The 16781-nt window shown below is 35.3% G+C and overlaps 1 protein-coding gene across 3 annotated transcripts in view; it reads left to right on the forward strand.

The window, feature by feature from the left end:
* The window catches only part of LOC114335223 (FH1/FH2 domain-containing protein 3), an 843862-nt gene that overhangs the window by 65340 nt on the left and 761741 nt on the right, over positions 1-16781 (forward strand). For all 3 annotated transcript variants that reach the window (XM_050661657.1, XM_050661656.1, XM_050661658.1), the window contains exons 3-4: positions 5327-5453; positions 9480-12243. In XM_050661657.1, the coding sequence (XP_050517614.1) occupies positions 5327-5453; positions 9480-12243 (2891 nt within the window). The remainder of the gene's footprint in view (positions 1-5326; positions 5454-9479; positions 12244-16781) is intronic.

The following is a 16781-nucleotide window of genomic DNA, read 5'->3' on the forward strand; positions in this document are numbered from 1 at the left end:
CATATAGAACAATTTGGTGTTGGATGATAACTTTCACTTTGGATGTCTGGTTTATGCCATTATTTGGATCAATTGTATCATACCATAAGACGCTATATAAGCTTTCTTAATAATTATTATCCTAACTGGCGCGTTTATTGGGTTTTATTTGTCTGTTTGCGGTTTAAATATCATATCAGCCAATACATTTCTATGTTTATTGAAATTTGTCAAAAAAAAATTTCTGGACCTTGTTGGGAGGAGGGGATTTCCCCTACCCCTCCCCCACCCTTTACTCCCCCTCCCCCCGTTGATCCGCCACTGAACAAATAAACACGTTGCGTAATATTCAAACTTTTCAAACTGTTTGAACATGTTTGAATTCAAGTCAAACCTAAAGATATCGAAATCAAGTCAAGTCAAACTTTTTTATACAAAAAGTTTGATTTTCAAGTCAAGTCAAGTTTGTTGAGTAAAATCAAACTAGTTTGACTTGATGCATCTCTATCCTTGGGATTTATGCTATTCCAACAAACGTTGTTCTGAACTTTTTGCGATTTGTCCAAAGTATGTATATAGAAAGGTTGCGGAAATAAATAAATCTTGAGAACAACAATCAAAAACTGTGAGCAAGATGGAAATGATGAGATGTATCATCATCTAGTCATTATCGTCCACTGCTAATGATGTTAATATGTATAAATGTGATAAAATGTTTTCGATTATTTAGCATTTTAATTGCTTTTTTACCTTTGACTTTAAAATGTTGGGTTTTCTCTCTGGATGAACTCTTCTTGATTTGTATCCTGAGGATCATCGGCATACAGTATTTGACAGTATTTTCTCATACCTCCGTAACCGGTTTTTCGTCTTTTATAATTGGCTGATTTTCATCCATTCTTGCTTGTGTGATTGGTTTAAATTATCTAGCTAAGTATCTGACTTTGTTGTAATTACATGATTTTCCAGATCTCCGAATCCTTCATTTATATGTATGTTTATTTTTGTCTTTCCTGCGTGCTCTTATTTCTTTTTCTAAAATGTCGTTATAATGTATGAGATATTTTATTCTTCTTCGTTATTCAAAAAGTTGCAGCTTGTTGTGTCTGTCATCCAGGGCATCTTCTTGGCTTTTTCTTCTTTCTGTGCTGCTTCTTTCTACAAAAGTATCTAACCGGCAAACTTAGTTCTCTTTAAATTTTTGGTGTAATCGTCTAATTATAGGTGCTGATTTTGTATATTTCATATATAAATATTATTATACTAATACGTCCCTAAATAGTTCTAAAAACAATTCTTTTATATACGCTCACCGGCACAAAATTCCGCCAACCAAAATTTTTGATTAAGTTTGACAATTTATAATTTTAATATTTGGGTTCCGATTTTCAAGATTTTTACATAAGTTTGTAGGTACATGTATTGATATCATTTGGTATTATTCCGGTAACAAAGAAATTTTATTGCATGGCATTATACAGGGGTGATTGGAAGCGTATTTTCTCCTAACTTTAAAAAAATCTGTGGAAAAATGAAATAGCTGATTTGTTTCATAGTCCTGTCATATTATCCCGGATATATCACAAAAATTTTGTTTTCTGAATTATCTGAATATCTCTTTTCTTGTAAGAGCTGTACCATTTTTTGTAAAAAAACACAGATTGACTTATAGAATAGAGGTTGGATTGATAAGATTAGAATGGCCCGCATGCAGCCCAGATCTCAAACCTATTGAGCATTTATGGGATGGATTAAATAAAGCTATTCGCCATCATCCTAGGCCGCCAGAAAATTTGGTACAGTTATGGCCCTGGTAGAGGAATATCGGGCTAATCCCCAGGCACAGTATACAGAGGGGACCTCTATATACTGTGCCCCAGGCAAGGATAACACATATTTATTCGATGCTAAACAGATTGCAAACAGTCATTGATGCAAGAGGTGGACGTACCCGTTATTGAATTGTTTTGTTTTGTTGTTAAATTTGTTTTGTTTTGTTAATTTTAGTGCGTCTGATATTCTTAATTAAATAAACCTTCAAAGCAGTGTTTTTATTTGCAGCCCTTACAAGAAAAAAAGATATTCACATAATTCAAAAACGAAACCTTAGTGATACCTCTAGGATAATACAAAAAGAGTATGAAATAAAATCAGCATTCCAATTTTTCCACAGAATTTTTTAAAGTTAGGAGAAAAAACAACGTTTCCATTCACCCCCGTATAATGCCATCTAAGCAAACATTTTTGTTACCAGAATATTAACAAACGATATCAATACATTATGTACCTACAAACTGATGCAAGAATCTTGAAAATCGGAGTACAAATAATAAAGTTATAGATTGTCAAACTTCATCAAAAATTTTGGGTGGCGGAATTTTGTGCCGGTGAGTGTATAAAATCAGACTAAAAATCTGAAAATTAAAGAAATAACGCAGAAAATATAAAAAATCGCCGATATAACTTATTTAACATATGAAATGCCAATAGTGTCAAAATTTCATAAATATTAAAGCGTCAAAATTTTATAACAGTGAAGTAAACTTGCCTGAGGTTAGACCAATTACACATAAGCATTATGGCGCGGTAAATTTGAATTACTCCTCCTGGTTTAAAAACAAACCTCAGCAGGTTAAATTCCATATTGAAAATTTTGCCACAAATTATACAAGTATTAGAAAAAATGATTTTTACTCTGCTACGTTATCTTTACAAATGTACCTGCTCTGTTCGACAAGCTGGCACGCGTGACAAATGCTCATTCTACGTTAAAAGACAAAACAAACAGACTAAGTTTTCACTCTAATGGCATATAACATATCCCACCAGAATGAAAACAATGGGAACCTTCTCTGGTTACACCTCCGAGGCTTCTACACTTTGCAAGCCATACGGATGTTGAGACTAAGGAAGATGAGGGAATTCTACAATTTACAATTCACGTCACATCTGCTCAGCGCGGTAAAGTTCCAACGAGACTGGTTCCCTTCATACTCCACACAGAGTAAATGTAAATCAAAAATGAATAACCATTTTCAATTTCGTTGCAAAACGAAAATACAGCCGAACCATATTCCAGTCCAATCAGAGAGTGCTGCAAGCACCTCTACCGGTTTCGAAACTTATTAGTCTCTCATCAGGAGGCACATATGCTGCTCTCCCTGATCCAACCAAAACAAACCCCAGCGTGCAGTCCCGAATTGCAACGAACGAAATGGCATAGATGCCCTAGCGGCAACTGCTAGCAAAAGACTAAGTTTTTACTCTAATGGCATATAACATATCCCACCAGAATGAAAACAATGGGAACCTTCTCTGGTTACACCTCCGAGGCTTCTACAATTTGCAAGCCATACGGATGTTGAGACTAAGGAAGATGAGGGAATTCTACAATTTACAATTCACGTCACATCTGCTCAGCGCGGTAAAGTTCCAACGAGACTGGTTCCCTTCATACTCCACACAGAGTAAATGTAAATCAAAAATGAATAACCATTTTCAATTTCGTTGCAAAACGAAAATACAGCCGAACCATATTCCAGTCCAATCAGAGAGTGCTGCAAGCACCTCTACCGGTTTCGAAACTTATTAGTCTCTCATCAGGAGGCACATATGCTGCTCTCCCTGATCCAACCAAAACAAACCCCAGCGTGCAGTCCCGAATTGCAACGAACGAAATGGCATAGATGCCCTAGCGGCAACTGCTAGCAAAAGACTAAGTTTTCACTTTAATGGCATATAACATATCCCACCAGAATGAAAACAATGGGAACCTTCTCTGGTTACACCTCCGAGGCTTCTACAATTTGCAAGCCATACGGATGTTGAGACTAAGGAAGATGAGGGAATTCTACAATTTACAATTCACGTCACATCTGCTCAGCGCGGTAAAGTTCCAACGAGACTGGTTCCCTTCATACTCCACACAGAGTAAATGTAAATCAAAAATGAATAACCATTTTCAATTTCGTTGCAAAACGAAAATACAGCCGAACCATATTCCAGTCCAATCAGAGAGTGCTGCAAGAACCTCTACCGGTTTCGAAACTTATTAGTCTCTCATCAGGAGGCACATATGCTGCTCTCCCTGATCCAACCAAAACAAACCCCAGCGTGCAGTCCCGAATTGCAACGAACGAAATGGCATAGATGCAATTCGGGACTGCACGCTGGGGTTTGTTTTGGTTGGATCAGGGAGAGCAGCATATGTGCCTCCTGATGAGAGACTAATAAGTTTCGAAACCGGTAGAGGTGCTTGCAGCACTCTCTGATTGGACTGGAATATGGTTCGGCTGTATTTTCGTTTTGCAACGAAATTGAAAATGGTTATTCATTTTTGATTTACATTTACTCTGTGTGGAGTATGAAGGGAACCAGTTTCGTTGGAACTTTACCGCGCTGAGCAGATGTGACGTGAATTGTAAATTGTAGAATTCCCTCATCTTCCTTAGTCTCAACATCTCTATGATGAAGGGAATGAAGGTATGAAGGGAACCAGTCTCGTTGGAACTTTACCGCGCTGAGCAGATGTGACGTGAATTGTAAATTGTAGAATTCCCTCATCTTCCTTAGTCTCAACATCCGTATGGCTTGCAAATTGTAGAAGCCTCGGAGGTGTAACCAGAGAAGGTTCCCATTGTTTTCATTCTGGTGGGATATGTTATATGCCATTAGAGTGAAAACTTAGTCTTTTGCTAGCAGTTGCCGCTAGGGCATCTATGCCATTTCGTTCGTTGCAATTCGGGACTGCACGCTGGGGTTTGTTTTGGTTGGATCAGGGAGAGCAGCATATGTGCCTCCTGATGAGAGACTAATAAGTTTCGAAACCGGTAGAGGTGCTTGCAGCACTCTCTGATTGGACTGGAATATGGTTCGGCTGTATTTTCGTTTTGCAACGAAATTGAAAATGGTTATTCATTTTTGACAAAACAAACAATTTAGACTTCGTAAGTCCTAGGTTTTCACCCAACGTGATCAGAAGTAGAACCTGAAGTCGATATTTGAATGCTTCATGTAACTTTGCGTCGATTGATATACGATTTCACTTTCACTTTTTAATCATTTTCGTCAAACTTCCAGTCATAACTTTTCTATAAAAACTGGAAGTATACTTATATCTGTTCTCGTCTTGCTAAGGCGCGTGGAATAATATATCGCTTGCACTATTTCGGCGACTTTAAAACAATATTGCCGCTTGCAACTCTGGAACCGGAAGTCCGAGGTCAAATTGCTAACCTTTATGGTGTTTTTACTATGTTTACGATGTTTTTACGGACGGGCAAACTGTATATTTTTACTTTTAATGTTTTATTTATTATGTTATATTTATCTTTTATATCTTTTTTAGTTCGATTCGTCCTTAGCCAGAGGTAGAACCGATAGTAAGAAAAGTGAAGATGACAAAAGCCGTGTTGGTTCAAGATATACTTCTCCCTTTTCCACTGCATATCAGCGTGATACTACTCCTACTGCAGGTATTTAATTTATGTATACATTATACTAACACGTTGACTGCCACCTAGAAGATAACTCGTACCTGCGTTCTTTTCTAGGACTTCAACTACGAGTTATCTTGTAGTAATACAGGGTGTCCCGGAAAATAGTGCGTTCCTTAAAGGTATAGGTAGAAGGCACCATGTAGAACAAAAAACTCTTATAACATTTTTTTCTAAATGCAACCGTTTGACCAAAAAATTAAAATGTATTTTGGTAGGCAAATTTAAATCTGACAACTATGTGCGGTACGCAAATTTAAGCATAGACAGTCCCATGTAAATAAATAGATAGAAGATAGATAGTAAACAGATAGTTTTAAAGAATCCTGTTTAGTGTCAATGCCGAAAATGTTTTCGAATAGTGAGTGTATTACCTATTATGTTATTACCTATGAATGGTGTTTGTGAAAGGTTACTTGAAATATCTATTCGGTATAATAATTATTTTCAAGTAAGTACAACTTAGTTATTTCAGTTCACAAGTAAACAAATTACTGAGACATTATCTGGTGTATTTAAGTTCAACTGTAAACTATTAAAACTTTGTAATTCAGTTAAAGCCCTGAGCAATACTCAGCATTCAACCCATTTAAACCTTACTAAATACATAATACTAGTTCAGTTAAAAGATGTGTTTTTATGTTAAAAGATGTGTAATTCGTTTAAAATTATGCAATAAGTATTTCAATACATTTCAAAAGAAAATAATTTTAGTAAACAAATAGTAAATACATAAGTATTACCTACTATTAGGTTGGATTATTTTAAATACTGTAAATCACAATCACAAACGAGTTCTTATTATCTGTTATTATTCCGTAGTGCGTACGATGTTGCCAGTTTATTAAAATTTCCAAACATTAAAATACAGGTATATGGAAAACAATGTTAACTTTTTTTTGGAAACGGCTAACTTTAGAAAACAATGGTATAGGACTTTTTTGTTCCAAATTGTGTATTCTCTCCATACCTTAAAGGAACGCACTATTTTCCGGGACACCCTGTATAATGTGATTAAATAAATTTGCCATTTTAGACCAGATTTCTTACAATTTCCGTGGCAGTCGACAGTTAAATTAGTTAATAATCAAATTTATAATTAATATTCTGATCTATTCCAACTTATCAAAAGGGTTTATCATTTTCAAATTTTATAGAAGCTTGTTTATAAATACTGAAAAATCACAATTAATCACCACTTTACTACAGTAGGACAATGTAATATTTCGTCGTCGTCACGGCAAAACTCACTAAGTCCAAAATAACAAATCTGAGAAAACGAACATTTAGTGACTTCTGCCTGAAAGCAAAATGATAATTTTTGACTTATCCGTATCCAGTATTTAGTGACTTATGCAATTAACTCTACGTACTTTCTAGGACTTTCTTATTTCTGCCAGACTATGAAAATTGATATTGTGGATCGATCAGGACACTTAACTCAATTTTGACAAAAGTGGACTTAGTGAGTTTTGTCGTGACGACGACGATTTATTGTTTAATCACGTTTTTCCGGTGACGTAAAATCGAATATTGACAATTACAGAAACAAATAGGCACTAATGTAGCGCTTTCGCTTGGTTAAATACAAAAGTAAAATTTAAGAACGAAATTGTGTAACGGGCTCATAGATGGCACAAGCAAAAACATTTTTCTCTAATAAACAACTATACCAATTCTTAGATGGTGTATAAATCTTTGTCTTGAATTGACAAAGTTGTTAAATGGCGATTGAACTCGCTAACTATAGTATACATTCACCGGCACAAAATTCCGTCACCCAAAATTTTTGATTAAGTTTGACAATTTATAACTCTATTATTTGTACTCTGATTTTTAAGATTCTTGCGCCAGTTTGCAGGTACATGTATTGATATCATTTGGTATTATTCCGGTAATAAAAAAAATTTGCTTGTATGGAATTATACAGGGGTGAACGAAAGCGTTGTATTTTCTCCTAACTTTAAAAAGTTCAGTGGAAAAATGGAAGAGATAATTTTGTTTCATAGTCCTGTCATATTATCCCGGAGGTATCACTAAAATTTTGTTTTTTGAATTATCCAAATATCTCTTTTCTTGTAAGAGCTGTACAATTTTTATAAATAAAAACACTGATTGACTCATAAAATAGAGGTTGGATTGATAAGATTAGAATGGCCCGCATGCACCCCAGATCTCAATCCTATTGAGCATTTATGGGATGAATTAAAAAAAGATATTTGCCGTCATCCTAGGCTTCCAGAAAATTTGGTACCGCTATGGCCCTGGTAGAGGAATATCGGGCTATTCAAGAGGCAAGGATAACTCTTTAGGCGAGGATATCTTTATTCAATGCTAAACAGATTGCGAGCAGTCGTTGCTGCAAGAGGTGGACGTACCCGCTATTGAATTGTTTTGTTTTGTTGTTAATTTTGTTTTGTTTTGTTAATTTTAGTGCGTTTGATATTTTTAATTAAATAAACCTTCAAAGCAGTGTTTTTATTACAGCTCTTACAAGAAAAGAGATATTTGGATAATTAAAAAAACAAAACCTTAGTAATACCTTCAGGATAATACAAAAGGAGTATGGAACAAAATAACCCCTTTAATTTTTCCACAGAATTTTTTAAAATTATTAGAAAAACAACTCTTTCATTCACCCCCGTATAATGTCATGTAAGCAAAAAATTTTTGTAACCGGAATAATATCAAACGACATAAATACATGTACATACCTACAAACTGATGCAAGAATCTTGAAAATCGGAGTTCAAATAATAAAGTTACAGATTATCAAACTTAATCAAAAATTTTGGGTGGCGGAATTTTGTGCCGGTGAGTGTATATAATAGGTCGCTAACTATTCATTTTTGTCAAAAGGGGTCTCCAAAGTTTTTTTTGGGTTCATGAAAACTGAGCCTAATTTGATAATATGTGTTGGAAAGGTGGCCAGAAAAAGAGAAGAGAAGAAAAGCAGAAAACTAAAAAAAAAGTTTGGCCATAATCCCCTATCTACCGTGACCATCTCTCCCGCACATCATCGGACAAATGAACAATCGCGTAATAAAAGAAAGTTTGGATAACACAGTTGTAAAGGGTATGATCTTATTGATTTCAGCATGATCTTCTCTTTTCTGGAGTAATGTATTCTGCATGTATGTTAAATAGAATAAGCAACGGTTTACGTCCTTGTCTGACTTCCCATTCTACATTAATATACATTGAATAATCTACTGAGTGTATATTGTTCTAATATATTGAATGTCCCAGGTTCAATGGAGGGCCAATCTTTAGACTTGAAAACGTGGAAAACTATGAATAGGATAAGAAAGAAGGGCGCGCTCCAGTAAAATCAAACGTGGCAAAATGAGAGAAAATAGACTAAGATGATGTAAACTGTGGATGGGACGTCGGCTAGTAGGAAGATCAAGGAAGAGGTGGATAGACTAAGTAAGAACTGATGCTCAAGAGATATTGAGGGCGGATAACTGGAGGAGAGCAGCCAGGAAGAGCGATAATTGGAGGCGGATGCTGGGACAGGCCAGGGCCCGACTTAGGTCTTAGCGTCATAGTAGAGAGAGTGAGATAAAGAGAGAGAGAGAGAGAGAGAGAGAGAGAAAGAGAGAGAGAGAGAGAAAGAGATCAAAACTGTGACTGTAGACATATACAAAATCCACAATATCTTCTAACATCTACAAACTGTTATCATGGGTGTACCCTCAAAGATTTGTCTCTCGCCAAGATGGAACCGATATAGCCTGATACTGGGCCGAAATTATATGAATGACAAGAAGTTCTGACACGATAAAGTAAAATAACGTCTACAAAGTTTTGTTGTGACTTTTGTAACTGCCTTCTTGATAAGCATCGATTTTTTTACATAAGTGTTAAATTGGTTTTTACTGGCACTATTTACATGACATTAGAGAAATTATTATAGATTCACCAAAAGGTGAAAGTTTTTAAATAAAAAACACTATATTAAAAAGAATTATCATTTTAATTATATGTAATTTTAATTTTTAGGTTATACAGGAAGAACAGAAACCAGAATTAAGCCATTGTTGGACAAGAAAGACACCAGCCATCCACCTGTGACGTATAGGCCGTTAGCAAGAACAGGATCTCGATCACGTGATCCAAGCCCAGTAGAAAAATCCGAGAAAAGTTCTTCGTCGTCATCAAATTACAATTACAACAAATTGTACCCTAGACCTTATCAAAGGTCTGCAAGTAGAGAAAGAACTGAATCGATTGGTTCTACCACTACCATTCCAAAATATGTTGGAAGGAGTTCTACTACAAAAGAAGATGCACCTAGTAGATATGTTGGCCGAACATCCATTACAAAAGACGAAGTGCCTAAATACTCAGGAAGATCATCTATGTCTAAAGACGAACCAATTTCATCTAGATATAAGATAGGCAGTCGAGCATCTTCCCGAGAAGATCTATCTTCGTCAGGTTCGCAAAAATATATTAACAGTAGGTTTCTACCCAAAAACACAGTTGAAAAAAGTTATACGGCGTATTCAAGACCATCATCTGCAAGAACCAGTGAGACGAGCAGAAAAAATAGGGAGATTCTAAACGTTTTACATGCTCAGCAGGAACAAGGAAGAATGAGTAGATCACCAAGCAGATGTTCTTCCGTAACACCAGAAGATATTAAACCCAAAATAGAACTAAACAAAACTACAATTCCTGTTAGAACAGAGTCGCCAAAGAAAGATATCGAGATGGTTACTGTTACTGTTGTTACAAGAGGAACATCTCCAACTCAGATGTCCCAACCTAACAGCTTCTTACGCAGCCGAAGAGTAGATATAGCTAAAACGGTTGAAAAACAAGTAACTAGGCCAAAAAGACCAGTTCACACGATGGTTGATAAGGAAATACAGTCAGATAGAATGGATGATTCAACAAAAATGTCCAGGTTTGTTGGAGCTTCTAGAATATCTTCTACGCCTTGGTCTTCGTTTTTGGACATGAAGTTTTCGAGTCCTACATCAAAGCAAAAGGCTTCTAGTAAATCTGATAATTCGAATAAGACTGATGAGTCCAGTGAAAGTCCTAAGAGTATATCTAGAGAAGGCTCTACCAAAAGCATTTATCATTCTTGTGTTAAGCACGATAAACCTAAAGAAACCAAATCACCGCCTAAATCTAAGTTGCCTTCAAAACAAAGCAATGACAAGAAACAACTTCCACCGCAAATTCCAAAAGTCGAAACAAAGACTAACTCTTTACATTCCTTAAATCCTGCTAACAAAGACTTCAGAAAATCAGTTCTTAATATGAATCCAGATGGAAAATCAAGTAAAAAACTCGGTAGGCGTAGCCATTCAGCAAGTTCAGCAGACTCAGATGCTGGCGATCCTGACGCTACAGATGTTTCAGAAAATTTAGCCACTTGTAAATCATACCATTCAAAAATATCAAAAGCTGACGACAAATCAGGTATCAGTAGAAGATCACCCAGCTCAGAAGCTAGTATCAGCGCAACTACCAGTGGAAGTGAAGACGACGTAAAGAGTAAAAAAGAAAAGAAGAAACTCCACAGCGCTGGATCGTCTAGGACGTCAGTGAATGTTTCTTCGGCTGACGAACTATCAGAAAAATGTCCAAAACCTCCGCAAAGTCCTAGAAATAAAGGTGAAGCTGAAGCTAAATCGTTCCTTATGCGAGCCTTGGGCCCAGTTACTAATCTATTTAAAGTTAAACAGTCCAGTTCTGGAGAAAAAGCTGGTTGGTTGGATCCCAGCTCTGAGAGTAACAACGACAGTGGTCAGGATAAAAATATATTAAGTGCAAACATAAGTAGAGCCATCGAGCCTATACCTGCGAAGATTATTATTCACAGAGTTGAATCTGGTGAAAATCCGTGGTGGTTACAAAACAATAGTGAGGAAAATACTGAAGGTTCGGGTTTGCAAACGAGAGATCCAAACAGTGAGGGTTTAAGTGAAACATGCAATCTAAGTAACAACTCTTTGGAAGAAAATAAGCTATGTCCACCGTCTGAGTCTTCAATACGTTCAATTAAACACAATTCTTCAGGTGAGTTACCATGGTGGTTAGATGAAAGTGCAGAAATACCAGAAGGTGTTGAAACTTATCCGAATTGGGTGAAAGAGGATGGCACTACTCAGGATGGAAGAGTTATCTACAAGATTCGCAAAAATGATTCAGACGATAGCTCTTGGTGGCTTTCAAACAGTGATAAAACTAATACAGAATCCAGTGGTAAACAAAATCAAAAGCCTTGTAATCCTATGACCGCAATGAATCCGGAGTATCTAGAGCAACATAAATTAAGGCATATCGATTCGGGGGAGAGGGCGTGGTGGATAAACAGTTCTGAGAATATACCGGAGATGGTGCAAGCTCAGGAAGATGTAAAAAAAATTCAGCCCAAATTTGCTATTAGGCATCAGGATTTCGAAGAAAAACCTTGGTGGTTGGATGGAACCCAAGATGGCAATCAAAATGAAGATGAGCCTCCTTTAGGAGACAGAGCTAGTCCAGAAGGATTGGAAATGCCTAAAGAAGAAGAAGCAGGGAGGCACAGTCCGTACGATAACGTCCCTGGAAGCTACTCCAATATTAATCAAAAATCACAACTCTTCATTTCAAAGCATACGAATATTGATGATATATTAGGCGGGTCTACGCAGATATGGAGCCCTTTTCTGGATAAGATGTATGGATATGAAAACGAGGTAGATGTAGCTCATGGAAGTGCTCAAGGAAACTATGGTCCAATGGGTTATAGGCAGCCACAAAAAATGTAGGTATATAAAAACCATCTTTTTATAGTTTATTATTTTTACTATTGGTCTTGTTTTCTATATTTTGTATATTCTCCAATTTGATACAACCTCCTGTCTTCTTCTTTTTTATGTGCCTTGTCCGTTCCGGACGTTGGCTATCATCATAGCAATTTGAATTTTGTTTGCGGCGTTTCTGAATAACTCGATCGATGTTAGTCCAAACCATTGGCCTAAGCTTTGAAGCCAGGAGGGTCCTTTTCTTCTTCCAGGTTCGCATTTGCTATCTATTTTACCCTGTATTATCACAACGTGGAATGAAGTAAACACTTCTGTTGTACGTAGGCATATGAATTTATTAAAAATTCTTAAAATTTATCCACAAGGGAGTGGAAGTACAAAACGTTTTCGGTCAAACTGACCATCATCAGTGTAAACCTGGAAATAAGTGAAACACTAATATTAAAAAACAAAAGTGTGAAATTTTGACAGTTGAAAAAATAAGAAAGTGTGTTTACTTACGTCCAGTGTACAAGTAATTGTAACTAGCCACTTCAATAGGTGTAAAAACCTCTAAATTACATTATTGTTACATTCTATATTAAAAAGTAGTCGACATAAAGTCGATGTCTTAAGATTTTAAAAATCACATGTGAATGTATTTCATCCTTGCTCGAAAATTGCACAAGGTAATTGTGTTGTAGTGAGAGGTTAACGACCAACTGAATATTAGACAGTTTGGTGTCAGAAATGTATGACAAGATGTCAAAGGAAGTTAGGTGGATTTTTCATCTGTCATCCGAAAAATTTTTAACAAAGAGAATTAGAATTTCATTTTAAATTGGTATATTGAAATATGCAGGTATTAAAAAAGTTTATTGTGAGTTGTAATTTGTAAATAATTATTTACAATAAACTTTATTAATACCTACATATTTCAATAAACCAATTTAAAATTAAATTCTAATTCTCTTTGTTAAAACAAATTTTTTCGGACGACAGATGAAAAATCCACCTAACTTTCTTTGACATCTTGTCATACATTTCTGACACCAAACTGTCTAATATTCAGTTGGTCGTTAACCTCTCACTAGTACACAAGTAACTTGTGCAATTTTCGAGCAATGATGAAATACATTCACATGTGATCTTCAAAATCTTAAAACATTGACTTTATGTCGACTACTTCTTAATATGGAATGTAACAATAATGTAATTTAGAGGTTTTTACACCTATTGAAGTGGCTAGTTACAATTACTTGTACACTGGACGTAAGTAACCACATTTTCTTATTTTTTCAACTGTCAAAATTTCACCCTTTTGCTTTTTAATCTTAGTGGTTCACTTATTTCCAGGTTTACACTGATGATGGTCAGTTTGACCGAAAACGTTTTGTACTTCCACTCCCTTGTGGATATATTTTAAGAATTTTTAATAAATTCATATGCCTACATACAACATAATGTGTGTTTACTTCATTCCACGTTGTTATATTGACGGAATACAGCCAACTACAGGGTTTACCCCTTTTTAAAGTTTCTGTATTATCAGTTGGAGTATACGATATTTATCATGTCTCATAATATCACCGAGATATTCAAGTTTCCGTTTCTTAATTGTGAAAGAGATTTTTTTTTGTTTTTCAGTTCGGCGCAATACCTCTATGTTGGTGACGTGAGTCATCCAGGATATTTTGAGGATGCGTCGGTACACTCACATTTCTAATGCCTCCAGCTTCTTCAATAATATTTCCGTTAATGTCCAGGCCTCTGCATAGCCTCTGAAATACATAACATTTTAGCAGCCGTATTATTAGTGGGAGAGATATATGTCCCAATGGGCGAATATATTTCTCATGTTTTCTCTGGCCTTTTCAACTCTAGTTTGTGTTTCGGTTGTTTGATCCCATTTCGAGTTGACGACTGTCCCAAGGTATAATATACGAGTCAACGTGTTAAATTAATCGGTATTTTATTTTCAATTGTCTGGCAAATTTTTGAGTTTTGCTGACCTGCATCCATTTTGTTTTATTTATGTTGAGGTTAAGTCCTCTTTCTTCACTCGCTCTTTGTACCTTGTCCATAAGATGCTGAAGTTCATTGATACTGCTGGCAAGTAGGTACCTACAACTGTATCGTCCACATATCGGGTATTATTTGCATAGGCGTAACCAGGGGGGTTTTGGGGGTTGTAACCCCCCCCCCCCATTGGGATGTACTTTGAGCTCTATACGCTTAACACCATAGCCCTCAGAGACCTTCCAGTAGTTGTAACCCCCCCCTTTCAGGTAGTTGTAACCCCCCCCTTAGGATCATCCTGGTTACGCCTATGATTATTTGGCAATTCTCCATTGATTCTTATGTCTTCGTTTGCTTCATCCAGTGCTTTTTTTAAAATGTGTTCAGAGTAAATATTGAAAAGGAAAGGGGAGAGAACATATCCATGTCGCACACATCCTATAATCCTCCTGTAATCTTTAATAGTATCCCTTTTTTGTACTACAATTACTATTTTCATTATTATTGTTCACTCGTGGATCTACTATGTAATTCATAATACAATTTTTAAACTAATCACTACAATTTTACTTTAATTATTAATAGATAAGTTTATTTTGACGTTTCGATTTGCACTTGGGAAATCGTTCTTTAAACTTATTATTAGTAAAATTGTGGTTTATTACACAAAAATAGTAAATTGCATTCACAAGAAAATAGCTTCAGAACAATAAGGTAGTCACCAATTTTTTTTGATCTTGAGAGATTACAATAATTAGTTATTCAATTTTGATTGACCCTCTATTAATTCTATAACTAATAATTAATGTAATAAATTTTAAATTTGTTTATTACACCTAGTTGTTATTGTTTCATTTTATTCTCTTGTAGTCCTAATCTACTTTTCTTTTTTGTTATTGTTTTTCTCTTATGCGATTGCCTTATTTTTTTTACAAATTTCTAGTTTCCGTAGATATTTCAAAATATTTTATTAAAATTACATCCTGAAGTTTATATATATCACGCTTTAATTTTATTAAAAATATCTCTTTTGATTCAATTAGTGCTTAAAGTTGTTCCAATCTATTAGTTAGGCAACCAACAATACAGATAATTAAATTCATTTATACGGATTGATTCGTAGTCCAGTTGTCAGCGATATTATTTCTAACATTCATACGAATAAGTTGAATTTTGCTGAGAATATCAGCAAATTTTGGAATCCCGAAAAGGTTGAAGGAAAGTTTGCTACTTTTAGCACCGGTCTTCACCCTACAATTCCCCTTATAGAGGGTGACGAAAAACATCGATTTATCAAAAATCGATGATTCTTCTATACCTCGTTTTTTAAATAGGAGAAGTAAATTGAAAATACAGATTCACACCCAATAATGTCACTAGAAAAACCACCAGATTCATCGTCTTCATCTATTAGGTACACTAATACGTCGCTAAAGGGTTCTAAAAACAGCAGTTCTTTTATATAAATGCAAACTAAAATCTAAAAATTAAAGGAATAACACAGAATGCACAAAAAACCGTCGATATAATTTAATTAACCTATGAATTTTACATGACAATAGTGTCAAAATTTAGCATTAATAAGCATTACGGCGCGGTAAATTTGAATTACTTCTCCTATTTAAAAAACAAGGTATTAAGCTACAAACAAATAAGGAAGCTAAGATAATTTTAACAAAAATGTTCGGTAGCACTTTTTGTGTGGAATGAACTGTTCTTTCAGAAGTAACCCTTGTAGTGACCTTCGAGTTTCTTTTAAATAACAATTGTATCAACTCAACAGTACAAATTCGAATAGCTATGTATGATAGTATCCTACAGACAAAAATTAAAATTCCTTTGAAAGGTAAAGAGTGCAGCTTTTGCATGCACTTTTGGTTTTTTTTTCTTAAATGAAGTCAGTTTTTATAAAGTTGTTACGTTCCATTCATACCAGTTACTACTTCTAAACTTAGTAGGCAACGAACTTTCTGAAGAATACTTTAATTATTTAGAAACAATCCCCCTAGAATTTGGTAGGCAAGAGCCAACATCAGCTAAACACCTCAAAAAAATCAAAGGGTCCCAAGTACTTGTGCAGTTTAGGGGTTAATAAAATGGGATATCCTTTTTTGAGCAATGTAAGGCTATCTATCTCCACCATTCTTTGCTTCTATTAACACGTAAACAACTGCCCCACACAACGTCTACTCTAAGGAAGCAGCCATTGCTTGAAGAGGTATAGAATCAGCTAGATCTGGCGTTATCTGGAAATTTGAGTGATAATGATTGTGCAACTAATTATATTAAGCAGTATTGTTTAGATATCTGTAAATATTTTCTTCTTTTTGTGTATATATGACTCTGTTTTTTCAATGTGCCTCGAATAAGTTGTAGTTCCATCATTTTCGTGGTCTTTCCAATGATCGTTTTTCTATTCGCAAAATTAAATTCCGACAGAGGGCGCTCAAAATTTCAAAGATGGACGATAACTAAAGGAAAACAATCAATTTGTCACTTGATTTCGAAGTCGTTAAAAGTTGAATATAAATCATTTGCA

The sequence above is a fragment of the Diabrotica virgifera genome, chromosome 9 (assembly GCF_917563875.1).
Source record: "Diabrotica virgifera virgifera chromosome 9, PGI_DIABVI_V3a".
Lineage (NCBI taxonomy): Eukaryota > Metazoa > Arthropoda > Insecta > Coleoptera > Chrysomelidae > Diabrotica > Diabrotica virgifera.